The 24,543-nt window shown below is 51.6% G+C and overlaps 1 protein-coding gene across 6 annotated transcripts in view; it reads right to left on the bottom strand.

The window, feature by feature from the left end:
• Positions 1-384: 384 nt before the first annotated feature.
• TCF7 (transcription factor 7) overlaps positions 385-24,543 on the bottom strand; it is a 33,020-nt gene continuing 8,861 nt past the window's right edge. Inside the window, exons 4-11 of one of the 6 annotated variants that reach the window (XM_053566122.1) lie at positions 9,336-9,447; positions 8,467-8,557; positions 6,639-6,731; positions 5,081-5,200; positions 4,477-4,639; positions 4,261-4,368; positions 3,789-3,837; positions 385-946 (exon numbers count right to left, since the gene is read on the bottom strand). In XM_053566122.1, the coding sequence (XP_053422097.1) occupies positions 924-946; positions 3,789-3,837; positions 4,261-4,368; positions 4,477-4,639; positions 5,081-5,200; positions 6,639-6,731; positions 8,467-8,557; positions 9,336-9,447 (759 nt within the window). In that variant the 3' untranslated portion in view covers positions 385-923. The remainder of the gene's footprint in view (positions 947-3,788; positions 3,838-4,260; positions 4,369-4,476; positions 4,640-5,080; positions 5,201-6,638; positions 6,732-8,466; positions 8,558-9,335; positions 9,448-24,543) is intronic. The other 5 variants (XM_053566121.1, XM_053566123.1, XM_053566125.1 and 2 more) reach the window with 5 other exon arrangements.

Raw genomic sequence — 24,543 nt, 5'->3', positions numbered from 1 at the left:
TCCTACTGCCTAGGTTGATAGGCCTAAACTTAACCTATTCTGTTCCCTCCCCTAACCTTCTTGCAGGCATCTTGAGACTATTAAGAGGCTTATGAGTAGCAGCTGGTTTTCTGTAAACAGAATCTCCATTCCCTTAAGAGAAGCATTGTCATCTTGAGCTTTTTGTGATTGTGACCATGCTCACATGTTGTTTTGACAAACCAGCTTGTTCATGGTCCATGAAGTGTCTGGTACAGGGAGCGTGTGGCAGTGGGTGATAGGGAAGGCAGGGTAGAGAAAGTAGCTGGGTTTAGGCTAGCCCATCTGTGGCCTGTAGCAGAAAAATGAGGCAGAGGCTTCTGGCTAGCAAGACTGATGGTAAAAAGAGTAGATGTAGGCTGCTTATAGGTACAAGAGATGCACTTAATCAGATGACACATCAACACAGATCTGATTCCCACCATTCAGAGCAGTTTGAATCAACGGCCTCAGGTTTAGGCAGAAGTTGTTGCAGCCTCCGAAATCTTCAAGGTCTGGACACTGAGATGGTGTTCACAGGACCCCCAGCTCGTTTCCACGTGATTTGGGCCTCTTGCTTCCTCTCAGGTGGTGGGTCCCTGGAGGAAGCCAGGTGTCCTGTGCCTGCTAGGCTGCCTGTCTCTTGAGATTCCTGTTGTTGTACCTGGGTACTCTGCAGGGCACTGTGGGGCACTTGTAGGGGCACTGAGGCTGGAAGGCTTAGAGCAGTGGAGAGACCTGGGGGTGTAGATGCCAACTCCGCAGGACTAGAAAACAGTTCTGTAGGGATGCAGGGCAGCAGAAGGTATGAGGGCAAGTCCTGGGGAGCTGGGGACCCAGGACAGCCTAGAGCACTGTCATCGGAAGGAATGGGGCTGAGGCAGCGGCCTTCTCCGGGTAAGTACCGAATGCATTTCTTTTTCCTCCTAGGAATAGTGAAGAGAGTTATCTGTAAACAGAGGGTGAATTCATAGTCACACACCACAACCAAAAAGTTCTGTCTTTGCACCAGGCTGGCTGATCTTTTACCCCCTCTCCCCGTTGTTTGGGTGATGGATGTGTCAGTGGTCTCTGACCTGAATCAGCACTGCAGCTGTTCTTGGCCTGGCCCAAACCTAGTACAAAGTGCAGTTCTCAGAAGAGCCACAGGATGGCATGAGGGCCTTCTGTAGCTAGGTCTATACAGGGTTGCCTCCTGTTTCCACAGGAGCCTAGCCTAAGGGGCTACATTTCCTGTGCCTCCTTTGCTAAAGCAATCTTAGTCCTCAGAGCTGGGTTGGGGGAAAAGTGAACAGTGACTTGTCTCATCCTTTACCATACTAGAGTCCTCTGGGTCAGTTTGTCTCTGAGTTAGCATGGAATAGAGGGAAGAGGACTTACTCTGAGAACAGGGCTGTTTCCCATTGTACACACACATTTGAGTACATACATACTAAAAATTCCCTTTGCCGAGAGTGGAGGGCTCACTTAAAGCCAGTGACCTTACTAACTTGGTCGTGGCTCTGCCAGGCCTGGCCTGAACCTAAACGAGGCAACTTTAACCACTGGTGAAGAAACATTTTCAGGCTCACAAATAATCCTGTTTTGCATATGATGAAACCCATGCTCCTCTCCAGTCCTTGTTTCAGTAGGTACAAGATAGCAAGTGAGGGTGTTTTAGCCACCTCTGCACTGAGCCTTGCTGTGATAGGCAGGATTGGGGCACTGGGAAAGCAGTGATTACATTGACTGATCCTTAGTTCCCTGCCCTCTCAAACTCAGTCCACCTAGGAGGTAACCTAAGCAAAAAGCCAATTATAGGACACTGTTAGAAGTGCTTTGGGGGGTGGGGGTGGGGGGGACTGTAGGAGCCTAGACAAGTACCTCATCCAAGTTGGGAATTTCAAGACTTTGGAGGAGAAAGGATCACTTAGCTAAGCAAGACCTGAAGGATCAAGATAGCAACTAGGTTAATTAGGTGGTTCTGTACTGTTGTCATTGTGTTTTTCTTAAATTTAATTGCTCAGGATGGTGCAGGCAGGGATCCTAACTTGAAGTGAGGTAGCTGGTGAGAGTGGTATGTGAGAGATTTACCTGTTGAGGACTAGCTAGGCCTGACTAGCACTAGGGCCACCTCCTTGAGCCTGCCTTTTGGAGCATTCCCTCCATTACTTCCATTTAGACCCAGGTGATCATCTCCATAATCTATATTCACTGTATGGATTCCCCAGTAGGTATACTAGGGGGCTGAGGGGCTAAAGGAGTGGGCCACAGCCCCAGCAGAACATGTATAGAGTGAAGGGAAGCAGCTTGAAGCAAAAGGAGAATGATGGTGGGGACAAACCCACCTGCACGGACCACACCAATCCGTCTGCTGGTTGAGGCCAAAGCGAGCACGGCATTTCTTAGGCGAGCCAGGGTCTGCGCACAGACATGCCAGAGGAACAGGGCAGGGCAGGGCAGGGCAGAGCAGGGCAGAAGGTGAGCAGGTAGGCAGCAGGGCAGAACAGGGCCCAGAAAGAAGAGGTACATCAGTGTTAGCCAGTTATAGATACCCCACAGCCCCCATAGGCAGAATAGGCCTCTCTATGGCACAGCCAGCCCCACTGGGAGCCCAGAGCAAGGTATCAGCAAAGGTGGGTACCCAGCTGTGTGGCAGGAGAGGTAGTGGGAAGAATGGTGGGGTGGGGGAAGGGTTAGGGTTAGCCTCTCAGGCTGGCTCCTCTCTGTGGCTTGTGGGCACCTTGCAGCATAGAGGCTGCAGGATAATGGCCCAGAGAAGTCCGTGAGGATCCAGCCTCTTATGCATTAGAGCTACCCATTCCCCTCTCCAACTTTCTACCCATTTTATCCAGCTTTTCTTTATTCTTGTCAATGCCCAATCTGGCTGACCAACATTCCTTCAAGAGATAAAGCTAAGCCTATTGCTTACGCCTGTGCTGCACACTTCCAGATGAAAAGAAGGACCCATTTTTTACTTCAGAGAAAGGGCTGGGGACTCTGCCCTGTCCCAGTCCTATCTTGCAGCTTCCCCGTGTGGCAATCTGAGATTACCAGAGTTGGCAGAATTCACCCACAGGACGAAGGCCTGCAATGGGGTACTGGCCGCCCTCTAATATAGAGCACTTTGCATAGCTATGAAAAATGGGGATGGGGGGCGGGGGCGGCGCCTGTGGCTCAGATGGTAGGGCGCTGGCCCCATATACTGAGGGTGGTGGGTTCAGGCCCGGCCCCGGATGAACTGCAACCAAAAAAAAAAAAAAAAAATAGCTGGGCGTTGTGGTGGGCGCCTGTAGTCCCAGCTACTTGGGAGGCTGAGGCAAGAGAATCGCTTAAGCCCAGTTGCTGTGAGCTGTGTGAGGCCACGGCACTCTATCGAGGGCAATAAAGTGAGACTCTGTCTCTACAAAAAAAAAAAGAAAAATGGGGATGGGGAGGGTGACAAATTGCCAGGCTTCAGCCAGCAGTCTGTGTGACTACTGGGCCTAAGCATGGGGCCTGACTCAGAGAACTAGCCAGGGTGCCTTGTTTGTGTTATGCATCAAACTATCCAGTGAGTTGCTCACTAGCCTCTCTGGTAGAGGCTATTAGCAGAGCTAGCAAAGGTGAGGGCAGGGGCACGAAAGGCAATATACTACTTGCTACATCAACTGGCTTCAGCTGGTCTTCCCTAGCACTTGGTAGAGCTATTTCTTGTATAGCTGCACCTGTCAGATGCAGCCTAGTCCCTGAAGGCTCCTGGGTGAGTACTCTCTCCCTCTCCGTTGAAATGAGGGCATGGAGAAGAGTCTCCACTGTTGCTAAGGCCTCACCTGTGGTGGATTCTTGGTGCTTTTCCCTTGACCGCCTTTTTTTCTTTCCCTGTAGGGAACAAAAAGGATGCTCAGATCTGGGAAGTGGATACTTGGATATCTGTAGCCTGCTGCCTGGCCTGGCTGCCCCTGGGATTCTGGGCATATAAGTCCCTCCTACTGTCAGGCCCTGGTGTTTCTTGATTGTAGTTATTAGGCTGGTGTGGGGTTGCAAATTAGGGGCTGCTCCCTCTCCCAATACCCATCTGGCCCAGTCAAATACTGGGCAACGCCCCTATGTGGGAGTGCATTCTGGAGTGGGGAATAGGACGTGGGCTTGCCTTTAGGGGGTGGTTTGTCAGCCTGGACCCTCCCTGTCCTTCCTCATCTGAGCCTTCAGGGACAGTTTTACCTTCCCTGCTGAGGTTGTGCGTTAGGGCATGGTATCTCAGGATGCCCTACCCACCCCTTCCTTGTGTCAGTGGCCACTCACGTAGTTGTCCCGTGCTGACCAGCCTGGATATAGCTGCATATGCAGCTGCCTCTCCTTGCGGGCCAGCTCATAATACTTGGCCTGCTCTTCTCGCGACAGTGCATGCCACTGCAATAGGGAAGTGGGGCAGATGGAATACATCAGGGATTCAACAAGCTGTACCATGGTGAAGGTGATCAGGGCCATCCCTGCCAGCCCACTTGCCCATGGCCTTACCCTACGGCCCAGGATCTGATTGATGGCAGCACTCTCCTTAAGTGTACACTCTGCGATGACCTTGGCTCTCATCTCCTTCATGTACAGCATGAAGGCATTGAGGGGCTTCTTGATAGTTGGCTTCTTGGCCTCCTTCTCCACCTTGGACTCTGCCTGTGTTTTCCTGAGGGGCATATACCCAGGTAGCTCAGGAGCTTCCTTGCCCCCCCATGCCCACCTAATGGTAGCATCCTCCTCTAGTTGGGTCCAGCGTGTGCCTAAGTATATGACACTAGGGTGTAAATGGAATCTTTTAGCTGCCCCAAAATGGATGAGCAGAGAGTTAGTAACTGTTTCTTATGGGAATACTATAGCCAAGTGGGAAAAGCATGTGTTAAGGACATCTCAGCCCCTCCTTTCTTGGCTGAAATGAACTCCTTGTCCCTCAAGCACCTCCAGACGATCAAAAAACGCAATGATCAGTAGCCAGAGCCACAAGACAGCTTGGCCAAGGGCCTCCTGGGACTAGTGGGAGTCATGTATATCCTGACTGATAAACAGATCTACTCACCTGCCCATCCCACACATTCTTGCTTCCCTCCCCTCATCATGTCTTTTCACTCACAGGCTGCGGTCATAAGGCTGTAGCTCCTGCTTCCCTGAGGGGGGTACAATGGCCGGGTGGGGGATGGCTGCGGGATGACCGGCTACACTGGAACCTAGCATCAAGGATGGGTGGGTGAACCTAGAGGCAGGAGAAGAGTTAACACTGAGCTAGGAATTATAGGCCAGACCTTTGCACACACGCACAGAGGCCCATGCATAGTAGTACACGAGGACACAGGTGAACAGATACCCTACCCACATTGGGCTGGACATAAGTACACAGATAAATACAAATATCTGCTCCTAACACATTGCACAGCCACAATGCAAAAATCTACGTATATGCCATTTAGGTGGTTGCTTGCTCAATAAGTCCCAAGTAGCTTTTGAATCTGTCCCCTTCTCACATCCTACCCTTGACAACCCAGCCTCAGGAGCCTGTGGCTGCCCTAGGGACCTCCTCACACTCTCACTTGACCCCTCCAGACCTCTACACAATAGCCAGAGTGACCTTTTAAAAAATACCTGAATGATCCCCCTGGCCTGTTCCTGCTGAAGTTCCCCTACTCCCTGCAGAATAAAACTCAGGCTCTTCCTGGGGGCCTGCACAGCCTTAATATAATAAGTATCCCTGGTGACATTTCTAGCCCCATTGCTTCCCTGCTGCTTTCCATCAATCTGCACTCCCAGCCAGCCTCAGTTACTACTGTTCCCTTTGTCCTCTCTCAAAACATACTACCCTGTCCTTGAAGCTCTCTTTGACCCATCAGACTTGGCTGGGGTCACCTTTGAGCTTCTCCATCACCCAGATGGCCCGTTCAGCTGCTGCTGCTGTGAGTTCCAGCAAGGCTGGAAATGACTGCCAAATCTCTTGCTGTTGCATACCTAGTTCCAGGTCTGTCACTAAGAGAGCTAAGTGAAGGGACACATGCATCCATATTTCCCACTTCACTTTTTTTTTTTTTTAAACAGTCTCAAGCTGTCACCCTGGGTAGACTGTGGCACCATAGCTCACAGCAACCTCTAACTTGGGCTCAAGCTATCCTCTTGACTCAGTTTTTCTATTTTTAGTAGTGACAGGGTCTTATTTTTGCTCAGGCTGGTCTCAAACTTGTGAGCTCAAGCAATCTACCAGCCTCAGCCTCCCAGGGTGCTAGGCATACAGGTGTGTGAGCCACCGCACCCGGCCCACTTTACTTTCTTGATTCGGCAGAGACCACTCTGCTCCTTACTGCTTACACAGGCGGCCCTTAAAGGCCTGAGGTTAGGGACACTTATGTAAAAGATGTTGACTGGGCAGAGTTCAAGGATGCCCAGGACAGTCCTGAGCCATCTTTGGTGAGTACACGCAGGCTAAGCCCTGTGTGCATGCAGTGCTCTGCTGCCTAATATGGCTTGGGCTGAGACCTCACTACCTTTGCTCTCAGGCACAGGGTAGCAGGGGGTTACAGAATGACAGACGGACAGATGGACAAAAGACTGACACAGGGCAAGCGCTGGCCTGGGCATGGCCTTGTATGGGCATTGAAGCCTGGGCGACAGGAAGCAGGAGCCTGGCTGCAAGGTAGGGGACTCACCTGGGGTAGGGGGTGCCAGGGGCTGCAGTGGGGGCAGGGAAGTGCTGTCTATATCCGCAGGAAGGGGACAAGGGGTAGAGAGGAGGGCTGGGCCTGTGATTGGGAGAGATAGCTGTTAGCAGTCTGGCTGCTGGCCAGACATGGAGAAGGACTTCCCCCACTTGGCGTGGGCTGACCCAAACCCACACACGGGCCACTGCTGGGACCAATCCAGTGTGTGTTGAGGATCTGCCACCAGGGGGCAACTTGGGCTGCGCCTCTTTCTATAGGCTTGTATTGGTGCTTAAGGGATAGAAGGGCAGCTTTCTATCTACCCAGCTTAGCAGGCCCCAGATTCCTCTAACCTGCCTCCTAAGTTTCCTTGACAATACAAGGTTGATACCACTGTACCTTTTTTTCCCCTTTCTCTGTCTCAGGTACTTTCTACTGCTGATGCTAGATTGTTCTTCTGCTCTACTCTGCCTGCTTCAACTTCTGTGCATCAGGTCTTACTTAGCTAAGTGACTCTTTCTCCCCAAAGTCTTGAAATTCCCAAGTTGGATGAGGCACCTGTCTGGGCTCCTACAGTCCCCCAGTCAAAGCACTTCTAACAGTGTCCTATAATTGGCTTCTTGCTTAGGTTGCCCCCTAGGTGGACTGAGTTTGAGAGGGCAGGGATAAGGATCAGTCAATGTAAGCAGTGCTTCCCCTGTGCCCAGAACCCTGCCTATAACAGTGCAGAGGTGGCTAACACCCTCACTTTTCTCCTTCCAGCCAAGCACTACATTGTGGGAACAAAAAGCACAGAATTCCTATTTGCCCTAGACTCAAATCTCTTGGTCTTCAGAACTTCTGGCCTAGGGGATGCTTTTGAGAGTCTGGCCCAGTGATTTGTGTCCACAGAATTCTGGTCTAGCCTAATCAGGCTGGGCTCTGAGCACTCTCTCTCCACTTTGATCCTGGGGTACTTGTGGGGTAGTTCTGATTTGTATTCAGAATGGAGCTTTGTCCAAGGAGAATCTGAAAATAGAGAAGTGTGATGCACAAGTAAAAAGGGGCAGGTGGGCCCCAGGTTGGGCCTATGACTTGCCCTATCTCCCTGAGAAGCCAAATTTTTCTTGCTGTTGGGTGACTACCCCAGTCCAAACAGGCTAGAGATCTGTGCAGTTCATACTGTGATTGATGAGTAAAGTGCCAAGTAGCCTGCTCAGCTCCAGTGAGGACAGGCCTATTGACTTGAGGGTCTAGGCTGCCTTTTCCTGGCCCAGCCTTAGGAGACTCTCCAAATCAAGCTGTCAGTTGCTTGGGTACTAGCAGGCACCGTAAAGAATTCCTTGGGCAACTCAGGAAGGAAGAGACCAACCAGCAGTAGGCACTGAGGCCAGTAGGAAGTATACTCTTGTCCATCAGACAACTGAGAAGCATCAGCCTCTCTGGTGGACCTTCATGCTGAGCACTTTGGGTACGTCATCTCCCTGCTCAGGCCTACCTTTTCTTCCTCATGTACTTATGGCTCTGGAAGTCCTGGAGCAGCCCAGAGTTCTCCCCTCAGCCCAGAGGGGACGAGGAGACCAAGTCTCTTAGCCACTGAGGAGATTTCCTGGCAGGGCTGGGACCAGGAGCCAGCTCTCTTACCTCCACAAAGGGAGTGTGTCAGGCTATCTGGGGAATGCCAGTGGGCCAGGATGACCCTTATCTCAGAGCCAGGTTGGGGTAGAACTGCTAGCCAGCCCCTGGTATCTGTACAGAGCTGGCAGCAGGATGCCCAATGCAGAAGAATGGAAGAGGGAAATGTAAGGGCAAGTACGACCATTGCAAGATGTCCCTTTCCCACTGGGCCCACACTCACCAGCTCACGGTGTGAGGGAGCTGTCCCATGCTGCCTGGGGTTAGAGAATAGAAGCCAGAGAGGTCAGGGGTCTGCAGAGGCCTATGAACTCCTGTAGGGGAGAGAAAGGCTAAGTAAGTGCGCTGGCCTGACCTGGCAAGCCACTTCAGTTACTGCATCCTAGAGCCTCTGACTAAGATCCCACCCCCTTTTGCTATAGAACTAGACATAAACTGGTTTATTCAAGACTATCCCAGTGTAATGATCGTCCCTCTTTGACAGGTAAGGAAGCCAAGGGCAGAGGGGTTGGGTGAGTTGCCTAAGGACACCAGTTGGCTAGTACTGTAGAGCTGAAGTCACTCAGGAATGTGAGACCTGGCCTTGCTACTTCCTGGTCCACTACTGGTCTTCAATTGGGGCCTCTGCTGGGAACTCCAGCCTGGCTTGGGGAGCCAGGGTTCCACTCGCCCCCCCAAGGTTAAGTCAACAGGTTTCCCACAGCTGACAGTGGTGGTGGATTTCAGAATGACTTTGCCTGAGGCTGAGGTGAATCAGCCATCATAACCACCACTTTCCATTTTCTCACTGGGGGGAGGGAAAGGCTACAGTTTCACAATTACCAGCAATGCATAATTGCCTGCTCCCATACTGGCAGTGGGGGTTACCCACAGGATTTAGTCTCCTACCTCAAACTAAAGCCTTCAAATTTTGACCTGTCACTACTTCCCCTTCTGGTGCCCTCACATACCCCTACTATTCCATCTTTCTGGTATTTTCTTTGGGCTTATGTTTGCACAGCTCTAGGTTCTCTGGTTATAAAATGGTCTACTTGGTCTCAGAAGCCACAGACTCTGGTCTCACTGGGCCCCCTCCCTATCCCAAGCTTGTACCTTGCTTTTGGCTGATGTCCGCAGGTGCAGGCGTCGGGTGCGGGCTGCTGAAATGTTCATAGAGAGGGGAGAGTTGGGGGACACCGTGAGGGGGCTGACTGGCTTTGTTGTGCTGAAAAATGAGAAGGAAGGTGAGTGAATGTAAGGAGTCTTGAGGGAGTAATGGCACAGGGGTGGGGATGTGCAAATAGGCAGAGTCCCAATGAGCTGTGTGTGGGTAGCCCAGTTGTCAAAGAAAAGTGGTGGTAGTCAAAACCTTTCGGGAAGGGAGTACCACTCAAGCCATCCTTGTCTAGTAACCTTGCCCTTCTGCCCACTAGCTTCCTAGACTCTGCCTAAGTTTCCCCACCTGTTAGACAGCTTCTTGGTCTTTCTGGACACTCAATTCTGGGAAATCCATCTCTTCTGTCCAGGAAACTTTTCCTGGCCTCCTCATCCCCGAGATTTCCAGGTTTCTCTGATGATTGACAGCTTTTGGGGGGCTGAGAGGGACATTTCTCATAGCCACTAGTCCCTGGCTGCAGACATGGTCTGAGGACCTGCCCTACTCCAGGACAGCCTAGAGCTCTTTCCTCCTCAAGCCCCCAGATTGGGGTAGAGTCTGACCCTCGGTCCCATATCAGGCCTAACAGAATTTGCTGGTAAGGGCTCTCTTAGTCTCTTAACTCAGGGGAGGTGAGGCCAGGTGGGGCCTGGCTTCCTCAAGGGACAACCTGCCCAGCCCCCTGCACTTCCTGTTTCATCAGCACAGCAAGACTCTTAATTATCACACCAATTGGATGACTGTTATGAGATGACTCAGTCAGCAGGCTGGGAATGGGGCTCCCTACACAACCAGCCATAAGGAAAGCTGGCTGCAAGGCATCACTGCAAGAACCAAGGCCCAGCTCCCCAACATTCTCAGCACACATAGATGCAGGCTAGAGAGTTTTACCTACAGCCAAGGCTCAGCTTTCCACTCTACAAAGTCCGTTTGTGGGAATGCTGCTGGCTGGAAGCACAGATTAGTGATCTCTAACCCATGACACAGATGAAACAGGACATCTTTGGGGCAAGATGGTAATGAAAGATTGTGGCTTGAGCTCCCCACTGCGGGTGACGTTCCCCATTGGGTCCATTTAGCCAGACTTATGTTTCCTCTCCTAGTAATGAATGGGATTCATGATCCCTTCATCTCCAGGTCTGAGGGAGGTTGGGGTAGATCACAGTGAGGAGGTTTGGCACAGGTCCTTTGGCATTTGCCTATTAGGGATCCAGGGCAAGACTAGAGAGAAGGCTTGGGTATGAATCAAGCTGTAGCCAAGGCATGAAGCTTTTCTACCTGGGCACAGGCTCTCACCTCCCAGCAGCAGTCCTGGCCTGCCATCTTTCTCCTAAAGACTATAGGCTACACCCTTCCCCTCAGGTCCTGAGGAAGGTACTAACAGTGCCACCCCGTCAGGCCCCTGCTCAACTGTCCATCAGAAGGAGTTTTACAATAACAGGACTACCCAGGTTTCCTTCTGTCCTCAGGCAGACAAGAGTTGATGTTCCCATGGGTAGCTGGCCAGGGCAGCTGTAAGGTGTGTGGACGTGTGAAATCCTTGTACTAAGTACCTGCCAAATGCCAGGCACTGTGCCAAATACTTTGTAAGCCCAGTTTCATTACCATCATGGTACAAACAGGCTCCCATCTGTAAATGCTTCCTAACCTACCAGTCCATGTCTAGCTCCCCTTTACAGAAACCTCAATAGTTCTTCTGCCCCCATTTGCTGCATCTAGTTCTTAGCTGTCATTCTCTCTTCAACCTAGCCAGCCAGTCTCTTGCCCTCTCTCTCTACTGTCAAGGTCCCCAGTGACTTCTTCCATAATCCTAACCTAAATGGTCAACTCTCAGTCTTCATCCAGCCTCTCTGCAACATCAAACTTTCTTCCTCAAAATAGTTTCTTCACTTGGCTCCCGGATTGCCACATTGCTTGATTTTTCTCCAACCCCATGGACTACTTTTTGCCTTTGTTTCTGGGTCCCCATCCTCTTCCTCTCATGTAGGCTTCTGGCTTTAAACATCTTCATCTGATAAATCCACATTTCTATCCCACTTCTCCTAGGAACTCTACTCTCCAAATGTTTATTCAATTCTACTTAGAGTTCTGAAATGCCCCCCACACTAACCTCAATATATCTAAAACTTCTCATTTCTGCCCCAAAGGTTCCTTTCCATCTTTCCAGTTTCTCAGACCTGGGAGTCATCCTAGACTCTTTTCTTTCTCACACAGCCATGTCCAATTTGTCAGCAAATCCTAAGGCTCTACCTTCCAAATCTGTGTTGAATCCCACTATTTCTTCCTTTTTCCTTGTCCCAACTCAGTCCAAGCCACCATCATTTTTCACCTGGGCGACTACAGCTGCCTACTCCCTGGGCCTCCGTTTCTCTCTTGCCTCTCAGCCAGTTTTCCATCCAGCAGCCACAGGAATCAGATCATGTCACTCCTCTGCCTAAAGCCGCCAGGGGCCTCCCACTCTATCTCCTGACCAGGGGCCTACAAAGCTCTATGTGATCTGGCCCCAGGTCCTTCTCTCATGCTGACACTTCTACTTTCCTCCTTGCCTACAGTGCCCAGGTCTTCACATGGAAGCCTCATCCTCCAACATCCTTCTTCATTTACTTCAATGATAGTTTTTTTTAAGTGTTGGGAAGCCCAGCTCTAAGCTTACTGAACTTTCCTCTAGAGCAGTGGTTCTCAACCTTCCTAATGCCGCAAACCTTTAATATAGTCCAAAGGGGTCGCGACCCACAGGATGAGAACCGCTGCTCTAGAGGATCCTGGGCCAATCTCTTCCCTGAGTCTAAAGTTTTTACTCTTATAAAACGGGGCTGGGAATACCAGTCCTACCCACCTCATTGGTCACAGAAGCAAAAGTCCTGCTTTGCCCTAGAGTTTCTTGGAGCAGGAGCCCAGCGTTTATTAAAGTGTGAAGTTTCCAGGAAACTTTATCCTGATAGATTCCCAGGATAATACTAGCCAGACAGCCCTGACCAGGCCTCGTGGTAGCTGAGGGCAGGGAGATAGGGCCTCAGGGCCCACTCCTTCAGGAACACTGGACCCTAAAAGAAAGCATTCTGCCATTTACCACCTAAGGGCACAGATGCCTGGAGCCCCAGCCCAACAGGTGGAATGAATACCCTCCACAGGTCTCTCCAAAACGAGGGGGTTTTCAAGTCTAAGCTTCTACTTCAGAGAAGGCCCAACTAACCTTGCTCTGGCCCCTCAGCCCTTGAGACTGATTGTGATCTGGCCAATGGAGTGGGCAGCTCTGACCCGGGGAAGCCTTCAGAGCAGAGCCCAGGGGCTGAGGTGCCAGCTCTAGGAAGACAGCCCTGGAGTCTCTATTCTGCCCAGAGTTTGGTGGTAGTGGTGGTGGTGGGGTTCTGCTCCAAGGTAGGCAGAAGGTGGGTTTCATAGAGTTCTCAGTAAACTACCCTTCCTTGGGAGGTGCAGCTTTGGCCAGGAAACTGTGGAAAGCCCTCCTGCCTGACAGAGAGCCAGAGCTGACACTTCTTGGCCATGCTGGGCCTGGTTGAAGTCCAGTTATGCTACTCAAATTCCAGCTTGCAGCACAGCTCAGGCTGGGTCTAAAAAACCTCAGAGAGAAACCAGTTTAGTCTATAGCTGCTGTCCTAGTATGTATGCATGTGACAGTGTCAGTGTTGAGGGGACTGCCTGGTGACCATTGGGCTTGTCCTGTCCACTAGTTTTCCCTGGAAACTGGGGGAAAAAACTCATTAAACAGGAGTCTGCAGTCAAACCACAAGAGAAGTGCTAGATGGGCAAGGATGAGGCAGAGAACCCTCAAGCAGCTGGAGGCCTTGGGGTGGCCAGGGCTTCACAGGAAGCCCTGAGGGCCTGGCTGGACCTTACCACATTCATGCATTTGTGCTGCAAGCTGCCTCTTAGCCTCAGCCCCCAGCCCACTCCATGCATGGTGGTGGTAGCCAGGGGGAACCGTCTGGCACAGGGCCCAGTGCCCCATGCCCCCTTCAGCCAGTGGAACGTCCCGCTCCAGGGCCTCAGCACAAGGCTGTCTCAGGGCCAGACTGCCAGACAGTAGGGTGGGATTGCCTGGTGCCAAGCATGTGTATGGGGAGCTCAGTGATTGGAGCTCCCTCTCTTCCTCCTCCTAATGGTGATTGTGCCCAACCTCCAAGGGAAGAAGGCAAGTCTGGGTTGATCATCCCCACCAGGCCCTGAGTACCTCAACAGCACAATTTCACATCTTACCTCTGAGGACTGAGTGCCAAACACAGCGCTGGGCATGCAGTAAGTACTCAAAGCACGGTGTGATGTATAAATGCATGAATAATGCATGAATGACTCAACAGCAGTCCACACTCCTTGATCAGGATACCCTAGACCCCTATTCTTTGCCTTTGTCTGAGCTCCCTCTTCTTCCCCACCAGCTGTCATACTCCAGGAAGGTCTAGGACTCAAGTCACTCTAGGCCTACCCTGAGAGTCACTCCTTTCCTGCCAGTGCTGGTCCAGCCTCCAGCTAGATAACCACTGATAGGGCTCCCTCCCAGAGGAGGTGGTCCTTCTTGTTACTGTATTGCCCTAACTGTACAAAAACTGATCTGCTGTCCCAAAGGTAATCTTTGTCCTTCTGGGATATTTTCCTTAGCCCATGGCTAGAAATTCCTCACTCTGGTGCCCCAGAATGCCAGGAATGGAGCCAGGGCAGGGTTGGGCAGGAGGAGGTGAAAATGGGGGAGGGGGGACTCCTGAGGTAAGTCTCCTCTGCTCTGAAGTCGAGCCTGGGCCTGGTTGGGGCGTCCTTGCCCCCTCCCAATTGCCCCCCCCCCAACTTCCTGCAGGCTCAGGTGAAAAATAAACACAGTTGGCATTTTCCCTGCAGACCGCAGCGGTCTGCTTGCTGGCTGTAGACGCTGAGAGTCCTTGCCACTACCAGCAGAGAAACTCCCTCGCCTATGACGGTTGACTCTGAAAACCCCCAAACGCTTGAGCCCCACACAACACTTTCGCAGCGAAGAAAGTTGCTATTTCCTCTGCCCTCCAGCCTGAGGGGGTGGGGGAGTACATCCTGGTCAGGCCTTCCCAAGAACGCTTTCCCTGGCGGGGGACTACGCCAGAAGAAGAAACCCCCACAACAGACCAGGATTCTCAGTTGGTCGCTATGAGCACACACACAGTCGGGGTGTACTTACTGAGCTCCTACTATGTGCCAGGCAAAAGAATGTTTCAGGTGGAGAGAACAGTACCTGCTGTTGAGAGCTGAATGTTTGCTCTGTGCTAGGCAGTTCTGAGCATCTTGCAAAGTTTAACTCAAATACTCCTAAAACAAATCTGTGATATAGGTATAATTACTATCCCCATTTGACATATGAGGAAACTGAGTCACAAACACACAGCTAGTAAGTGTCAGAGCAAGAGCGCCACCCACTATACATTGTTACTAAGGTACTATGGCTAGTCTCTCCTTTCCCCAGCCTGACTGGTCAGGGTTACCTGAACCAGTGCTTCCCTGACCCTAAAAATGCTCCAGCAGGTTCTGGGACACCTGAGATGAGGTTTCTGGCTACACTTGCTGTCAGGGCCACTGACATCAGCAGCCTACCTGATGGTGACAGTTGGACAAGGCCCCACCACAGCCTAGCCATACTCATCCACCCCATCCTGCTCCTCTCCCACCAGGTACCCACCTGTTCTCTGCCTCAACAACTTACTCTTCCATCCTACAACTTTCCATACTTTCTGCTCTTGGCTAGGCTATTTTTTTCTCATCCTGACTTTAATCTAAGGGTTACCTTTGTGGAAAGGCCTGTGACCTGGGTTGGGGTGTCACCAGCCCTGCAGGCAAAGGATTGCCAGGACACAGTGTATGCTTGTTAGTCATCTCTGTCTCCATCTCTCTGGGCTCTGTACTCAGTAGAATTGTTGAACGAAAGCCTGTAGGATCTCTAGTGCCCCAGAACTCCTGAATGCTGCTACCCACTCATCTGCCATAGGGCTATGATTTTGAATCCCTCTGGCACCTCAGGCCAAAGGTTGTTCCTGATGCCTGCTCTGGAGCTGGGGAGAGGGCCTTGGGGAAATGACCAGGGAGGGGATGGTAGATCTGTGCCGTGAGCCTCATATTCTTTCCAGGGCAAAGGCTGACTAGACTAAAGTAAGGTAGGCTATTGCTATGGTTATTGTTCTGTTTGCCAAGTGGAAGGTGAAATTAAGTAACATGAATGCCACATGTGACACTTGAAGTAGGCATTATACATTCTTCCCATTTCACAGATGTGGGAAGTGAGGCTTAATGAGGTGAGAAAGTTGTCTGTAGTCACACATCCCACCACAAGGTCAGTACTAGGGCTCTTAGGATCTTTAGCAATGCCAGACAGCCACATCCTAGGCTTTCCCCTCTCACTCTAAGCACCAGCCACTGGGGTCTACTGACTTTGAGGGCCATGCTGTTCCCTCTGCCTGGAGCGCTCTTTCCTCACTTAGCTTGGCCAATTCCTATCCACCTTCAGGCCTCATATAGATGAGACTTTCTCCTGGAAACCTATCCTACCCTCCCTGTTGGAAGAGGGGTCCCCTCCACTACCCTCATCTCTGACTCTACTGCACTGACTCTACTGTGATGTTACCTGTTTACTTGTCTGTCCTCTTGCACTGCCTATGTTCTGGGATTGTCCCCTGAACTATCTATATTGAATGAATCAAAGCTGGGCCCTTAAAGTTGGGTCTTCAGCAGTGCGGGCTGGGTGGGGGCCCAGCGTGAGCCAATGTTTAGGGAGAATGTGGCTGCACTGGATAAAACACCCTGACTAGGGCTGGGTACAGGGTCACAGCAGCACACAAGTTAGGAAGCTGAGAGAAGCTGGGGCCACTGCTAAGAGTTGGGATAGACATCCTACCTGGCACCTGAAACCCCTTGGCCACCTCTTAAGCCTTGTCCTCTCCTGCCCATAATACCTTAGGAGTTAGAATGACCATCAAAATCAGGGCTGCCATTAGTTCACATGATGTGTTTGTGCTAAACAGAAAAAGCACTCCTTCTTTGAGACAGACACATGGGCCATACCAGGGCAATGGCTTGGGAAATGTAGTTTGGCTAGTCTCAGCCCCTCTGCCAGCTCCCCTGCACAGCCCCAACAGCAGCTCTGCTTGAAAGGTCCCTCCAGTTTTTGCTTTTCTTCCCATACTGCTATGAGCCAGGCTCTAGGGCCTGGCCATGAGCAATTCTGGCCCTGATCAATTCCTAGGGGCCCCTCTCCTAGCTTCAGCGCTTATCAGGCAGCCCCACAGCTCCCGCAGGCCTCTGTGTCTAGAGCTGACACTCCACTGTCCACCACCAATAGTGCTTAAGTGCCAAGAAGTTTGACCAGTCACTGAGTAGGATGCTCCCCAAGGCCTGGGACCATGAGAATGTACTTCCCAGGAAGCAGACCCCCCCCCCAAACCTTCCAAAAGGGGCTTCGCCTTCATATCATCCAAACCTTAATGTGTAGGTTCCTGTAGACCCCAGTGAGGCCAAGAGCACCAAAGATCCCTTGCTCATGCCCTTTTATCCCTAGCTCCCACTCTGGGACCCACTGCCCAGGACACGGTGCTCTCTGGAGGATGGCCTGCAAGCTTCCCGCCCACACTTTGCTGGACACCCTGTGCTAAACACCCACCACAGAGTACAAAGCGTAGCCACATGGCCAAGCCAAGCTGGAAGGGCTGGGGGATGGCAAGGCCACACCCTCCTGGACTAAGAGCCTTCAGTCCTGTCTCTGGCACAAGGCTATTGCCACCATTGAACAAAGCCCTGCTAGGTGCATGTGGCTAGTCCATCAGCTGCCTGGCCTTGACATCAGATAACAGGGCCTGCTACAGAGTAGGTGAGGACTGGAGCCCCTGCACGCAACCTTAGCAAACCACAGGCCTGCTCTAAGCCCGGTCTAACCCCAAGGCACCTTCAGAACTAGATGAGCCCCACTGAGCTGGGTGGCCTGGCCCACGGGCTCTAGTGGTTTCTATGCATTCATTTACTTGCGTTTTCCTTCCTCCTCTTTGAGGTGAACGCCCCTCAGGACAGGATGTTTTTAGAGGGAAACATAAGCTTCCGGGAGGTGCTGCAGCTGAGCTGCTAGTTGATGCTACAGTTGATGGGGAGTCTGCAGCAGCCCCAGGGCTGGGCACCCACCCAGCCCAGGCAGTAACCTACCCAGCTCCTCCTCAGTACCCAGCCCTCCAGGAGCCTACTGTGGACCAAAGCAGGACACAACCTCATAGCTCAGCCCATCTTTGACAGTAAGGAAAGGAAAGCAAGGAGGGAAGCATTTAAGGAATTCAGAAGTTTTATTTCCCTGAGGGCTTTACAGAAAAGGCAGGAAGAAAACACCAGAGGTATAGATTTAGACAGATGGCAGCCTTCACCAGGAGCAGCCTACCGAGTGCCTAGCAGTCTGCAGAGTTCCACCTCTGCCAGAATCCCACCCATCTTCCCAACTACTGTGTGCTCTGTGCACAGATTTTGCAGATTAGGAAAGTAAAACACAGAGAAGTTAAACACCTTGCCCAAGGTCTCACAGCAAACAGTGACAGACTTGGATCTGAATCTAGCCCTTTGGGGTTCTTGACCAGAGATCTATTCAACAACAGGCCTCTCAGGCAGCTCTTTTGCTGACAACACCCTGCTGAGAATCTTTCTTGAAACAAACTTGCTTGGCTAGCAATGTGGCTCAGATTTCCCCTCTTGTGAAAGCACCTGGTTTGTGTAGGAGATAATTTTGGTTCTTAGTTGTAAATGACTAGAAGAAATGTGAGGGTCTGGTCTATGTTTTTACCCACTCCATGTGCAAGAAGGGATAGGACAGCTGTTGGAAGCTGGGTGGCTCTTGCCAGGGATGGCCTACAAGGGTAAGCCTGCTGCCCAAGAGTGACAGCCAGGTGAGGCCCAGAAAGATGGGGCTGAGGAGGCTGTTGGTCTGCAACAGCTCGAGGCTAGGAGGAAGAGGAGACTTGATCTCATCCTCAGGCTCAGCTGCATTCCTGCCCACTATTCTGAGGAAAAAAAACAACAGTGATCTGAGTCAGTCTGTTCAGCTGCCTGTCCTAGGCCTAGGAGGACAGTTCTGCCCTGAGGCCACAGTCAGGAAGCTCACTGGGGTCTAACCCCCACAGCTACTGCCAGTTAAGGCCCTAAGGGCTCTGTCTGGATTCGGTCTAGTTGTTCTTCCAAAGGGAGACAAGAGAAGGCATGGAAGGGAGCTGCTGGAGGCCCTGGGACCCAGAGTGCTCCCATGCAAGCCCCATACTCACAGGGCTCTCTGGAAGCAGAGCCCCCTAGCTTTGTTGAGCTGTGAATATTCATAGAAAACCACACCAAAGGCTCGGGGCCGCCATTAGGGCACCAGCCACACACACCGGAGCTGGTGGGTTCAAATCCAGCCCAGGCCTGCCAAACAACAATGACAAGTACAACCAAAAAATAGCCGGGCATTGTGGCGGGCGCCCGTAGTCCCAGCTACTTGGGAGGCTGAGGGAAGAGAATTGCTTAAGCCCAAGAGTTTGAGGCTGCTGTGAGCTGTGACACCACGGCACTCTACCGAGGGTGACATAATGAGACTGTCTCAAATAAAAAAGAAAAAGCAAACCACACCAAATAGTTCTTAAGAGATACAGGTCTGGGTGTAACAGTATACAGATACAGAGGAGAGGGTGCAACACCAAACTCCTAGGGGAGAGAAATGGATAGCCCTGGGGAAGGTAAGAGGACCCAGCTATGGCTCTAAGACAGGTGTATTTGCCCAGGAGGCAGTGGAGGATGAGAGGAGCAGGGTATGCAAAGGCAGATGTCTGGGTTCTAGTCCCTCCTCTAGTGCTCACTAGGTGCAGTCTCTACATGCCTGAAGTTTCCCATCTATAAATGTCCCATGTATAAATATCTCATGGGGATGGGGTAAGAATTAGATGAATTAATAATTGTGTTTGCGGGCGGCGCCTGTGGTTCAAGGAGTAGGGCGCCAGTCCCATATGCGGGAGGTGGTGGGTTCAAACCCAGCCCCGGCCAAAAAAAAAAAAAAAAGATATTCCCCATGGGCGGCACCTGTGGCTCAAGGAGTAGGGCGCTGGTCCCATATGCCCGAGGTGGAGGGTTCAAACCTAGCCCCGGCCAAAAAAAAAAAAATTGTGTTTGCTTGGGAGGACTGGAGGACAACTTGAGCTCAGGAATTTGAAACCAGCCTGAGCAAGAGTGAGACCCTATCTCTACTAAAAATAGAAAAATTAGCCAGAGCAAAAGAGAGACCCTACTAAAGAGTGAGACCCCATCTCTACTAAAAAATAAAAATTAGCCAGACCCTGTTTCTACTAAAAATAGAAAATTAGCTGGGCATTGTGGTGGGCACACCTATAGTCCCAGCTACTCAGGAATCTGAGGCAGGAGGATCTCTTGAGCCCAGGAGTTGGAAGGTTGCTATGAGCTATGCTGAAGCCATGGCATTCTAGCCCGAGTGACAGAGCAAGACTCTGTCTCAAAAAAAAAAAAACTGTGTTTGCTGATGTTCTTTTTTAACTAAGAACAAAAAATAAAATAAAATAAAACCAAGCATGTCTTGAGACATAAGGCTTTTCAGGAAAGCCAGCTTTCTGCCCGGTCAGGGCTGCTGGCTCTTGATTTCCTTTGGACTGCTGCCTGATTCCTATCAGGCCAGATTGCAGAGCTCCTGATTTGCCTGCAATGACCAAGTGGGGGGGTGGGTGGGAGGTGATAAGCAGCAGAAAAAAAAACTACCCTCAAAATGCCCCAGTAGTGTTGGCAGGTGGCAAGCAGCTTTCCCATGGGGGAATAGAGGGTGGGCACATCCATGCCCTGGGACTCCCTCAGCTTCCTCACGCCAGCCCTTCCCAGTGACTCAGGGCCTAGGAAACCCTGTAGCCCAAACCTGGACCACACACAGAGCACCTGGCCCAGACAGGTCCAACAGTGGGCTCTGAGCTGCCATCAGGATCTAGAAAGAGGAAAGAATCCTTCTATAGACAGTTCTTAACCATCCATCATGCACCAAACTGAATCAATCCTAAATGTCATTTCAAACACTTTTCCAGGTAACATTTCTTCTGGAAGCCCTGGGCTCCTACTTCCCAGCCAAGAAATGCAGCACTTTGGGCCCTGTGACCCCTGACCTTGCCAGGTATCCTATGAGGAGAGGGGCAAGCCCTGACCCAGGCTCAGAACTATGAGGTCCCCAGGAGAGATAGTGAGGGGCTATGTTTTTCCATGAGGCCAGAGGAATCCAGCTTGGTCTACCCCATAAACCCAATAGGGTACAGAGACAACAGTTCATTTCTTGGCCCCATCTCCACACATTATAGAGCAAATGGAGTGGAACAGCAAAGAACATGGGCTGGGCTTTGGGGTGAAACAGACCTGAGTCCATATCCTGACTCTGCCAGGTATCAGCACATTCTTACCCTTGCTGAACCTTAGTTTCCCCATCTGCAAAATGGGGGCAATAATAGTACTGTACTTTTCTCAGCTTGTAAGGATCTTGATATTGTGAATAAAAGCTTCCAGCACAGGCCTAGCATTTGGGAAGTTTTCAATACCTGACCTATTGTGGCTACTATTATTCTTCTAACAGCTATTTACTGAATACCCACTATGTGCCAGACTCTGTGGTGGACACTGAGAATCCAATGATGAAAGGAAAAGATGTGGCCTGGGCCCTACAGATCCTTTCCAGCCCTATCTGATCCAAACTACCATCTCTGAAATCTCCACTTCAACATGACCACCAATCCTTATGGCCTTGGCTCTCCCTGGTTTATCTGTCTCCACACCCCTGCCCATGTTGTTACCCACCACAGCTGGGTGACTCCTGGGGCTGCAGACTGCTTCAAAGGCTGCCAGAAAGCTCTGAGGTGGCTGCCACAGCCAGGCACACACTCGTTGCTTAGCCCACCTAGACTTTGGCTGTACCCAGCAGAGACCTCACTGCTGCTGCCACCACAAAGCTCTCCAAAGGCCTCCTCTTAGCATCTCTGTAGGCCCACCCACCCTCCGCCTGCCTGGCCACTGGGCCAGCCACAGAGCCATCTGATTTAAATGAAACTTCAAACTTAATGACTTTCATGCTGGTTATTTAAAATGCAATGTAATTTTCTTAAACACCCTATTATTTCCTTTGATAGCTACAAAGCTTCCCCCAATCCCATAAGTATGTTTATTTTTAGGGAAAAGAGTGGTTTGCAGTTGGTCATACAGACCATAGGGAGAGGGAACTCACAGAAAGTAGGGCAAAGAGTCAACCCTAGCAGCTTAGAAGCCCATGGCTGCTGCCCTCCTGGCTCTCCACCGGACAAAGGCTCTGAGCAGGCCCCTGCCCTTTTCTAACAGGCACATCAGCCAGTGGCCCTCCTGCCTATCACCTGACAGTGGCCAACATCAGGCTAATCTGCTCCCTGTGCCCCCATCTGCGGAGCCTCAGTGTCCTCTTACATAAGATGCATCCACTGGCTTCCCAGTGAGCTTTCTACAGGCATTCCAGGCATGGACAAGTTTGGGGAAGGGTTCTGAGACTACTGCCACACCCTCAGTGGCTTCCGCCTGGCTCTTCCAGACATTCTGCCCTGGGTGAGGCCTCAAGGCCTGAAGCTTTGACCAGATGAGTGAGATCTGTGCCCAGATAAACTGGCCCCAGGCGGTGGCTGCCCACACCGGTGAGTGGGTGTGGCCCTGCCAGTCGGGGCTCCCTGGCAAGGGAGATGGCCTGGTGGTGGGTGTGTGTGCAGAGGTCAGCTGAGCCCCACCAATGCAGGGTGTCCTCTGGGAGCAGCTATTTTTAGGTCCTAGGCTTTCATGTGGCCAAATGATGTGGAGTTTACAAAGCATCAGTAATGCGTTTCAGATGGTAGCTAGGCAGGCAAGGAGGCAGGGCCCACTGCTACCAGAGCCAGGCCAGAGTTAGTCAGAGTCCCTCTGCCTGGACTCCCATCACATATGCCTCCCTCCCCAACCCCTTCTTCCCTGATAGGGAGGCTGGCCCTAGAGCAGTCCTTGCAATGAGCTGCCCAGCAAACTTCAGCTGAGGCCCACCCAACCCACAGGCTTCTCCAGCCAACACTTATGTGAACCTCAGAAATCCTCCCTGACCAGGGAGTCCCACCCCATTTTAGAGGAAGAAACTGAGCCCTGGAGAGGGTAACAAACTGGCACAAGGTCATATGGGGGCAGGGAGGGAGCAGAACCATCACAGCCTCCTGCCCTCAGGAAAATTGAGTTTTCTAGGAGGGGATGATTTACCACCACTGGCACCCAGACCGATTCAGACATGGAGCAAAAGTAAACCCCCAAAGTCCACACCCATAGTTCTCTGGGGCCATGTCCTACCCATCCATGCCTGGGACATACATGTCATTTGGAAGCAAGCAGCGTAGGACCCAGACAGTTCTGCCCTTAGAAAGAGAGCTGATTTTAAAAGGAAGCAGGGGGAAGGAGGAAGCTTATTTGGCAGAGTGTCTGCTTCCTCTGATCTCCAGGGAGTTCTGGCTGTGGAGTGAAGGCTCTGAGCTCTAAAACAGAGTCTGTTGGCACAACCCAGGCAGGCAGTCTGCATGCGTGGGGCTACAAGGGCAGCCTCCTCACAGGAGGGGTCCAGACTCAAGCCCATCCCAGCTCCACCCCAGGTTAGAGCACCTATCCAGCAAGGGGTGGATGCCCTCTTGGATTAAGCCAAGAGGAGCCCCACATGCCAGCAGGAGGGATGCCGGGGCAAACCCTCTGACAAAGACAAACCCATCGTAGCTGCAAACTGCTTGTATGCAGCTCCTATAGGCCACACCTTTTTAGGGGAGGATGCTGGTTTCCCCAGGTCCAAACCTCAAGCATGATAGGTCTGTGAGAAGAGGCAGTAAACTGATGGAAGAACCTAACCATGTCCTGGATTCTCAAGTGACCTTCCCTAGACCTGGAGGACCTCAGAGCCTACTGGAGACAATACTGATCTCTCATCAGCTGGATCAACAATGGGCCTTTGGACCTGAGCAAGCCACTGACTTCTGGTGTGTAGTTCCCCTCAATCATCAGGTAGCCAAGACCTTGGACTTAAGAGCCCAGAGAGAGCATGCAAAGTCAGATGAAATGACTGGAAAATGGGAATTTCCCCCTCTGAGCCACTCATGTCTTGCATTTGTTAGCACCCTGGAGTCTCCGAATGCCCACACTGGCCTAGCTGCAGGCTCTGCCTGCCTTGGCCCGCCATGTCCAACTCAAATCATCTGCCAGAGGACTCTGCCCTGCCCTTCTATGATGCCAGCAGGCTGCGTGTGTCCACCTGCCTCTCCCAGGCTACAGAACTAGCACTGCCCAGGCACAGGCTAGGCCCTCAGTGCCAGCCCTTGTCCAGTCCTGCTTCATGCCCCTAACAGACTCTGAGCTTCTGTACTCCTTTCCAGTGACCAAGAACATACCAATTTTTGCCCTTCTTGTCTATTGCTCAACACCCGATCCCCCCTATCCCCACAGCAGTCTGTGCAGAGTCACCTGTGCAGGTTCCTCTCAGAAAGCCTCCCCAATGACCCTCACTGGCCTTCCTCCATCCTCTGTGGGTCGTATCCAACTCAAGCAGAACCTTAGAGCCAACTCAGAGCCCTCCCCCACCTCTAACAAGAGTCTGTTTGTTTTGCCATAACTGAGCTCTGGAAGGGCACAGGGAACCTGCTACGACATGCTGAGCCAGTCTAGGTATATAGGAAGGGCTCAGTCAACACCAGTAGGGGTTTGGACCCAAGACTCTAGCAGGCACTGTGCTGTGGACTAGCTGAGGGCCCAAGGGCTGTGGTGAGCCAGACAGCACCGTCCCAGGGAAGTGTGGCAAGGGCTCCAGTCCAGCCTCAGCTTCAGGAGCACTCAGACTTCTAGGACAGAGGCCTTTACACAGGACTGACAACTCCTCCAACAATAGCTTCCACTCAGGAAGGACCTACTCTGTGTCAGTTCTTCACATACAGTCTCCTTCCATTCTACAGTAACCCAAGAGGTAGAAATCCTCATAATCATCATTTTTGGATGAGGAGACTAAAGCCCAGAGGGGCTAAGTAATATCCCCAGGGCCACCCAGTCAAGGAGTAGCAGATACAAGGGGGTGGCTCTTTCAGACTTATTGTTTTCTCTCCTTCCACTCTTCTAAGGGGCCTCCTTGAGGAGGGTTGTTACTCGAGGATTCAT

Source organism: Nycticebus coucang, chromosome 17, assembly GCF_027406575.1.
Source record: "Nycticebus coucang isolate mNycCou1 chromosome 17, mNycCou1.pri, whole genome shotgun sequence".
In the NCBI taxonomy this organism is placed as follows: Eukaryota; Metazoa; Chordata; class Mammalia; order Primates; family Lorisidae; genus Nycticebus; species Nycticebus coucang.
The sequence above is the reverse complement of the archived record's forward strand: the minus strand, read 5'-3'. Positions and strand labels throughout refer to the sequence as shown.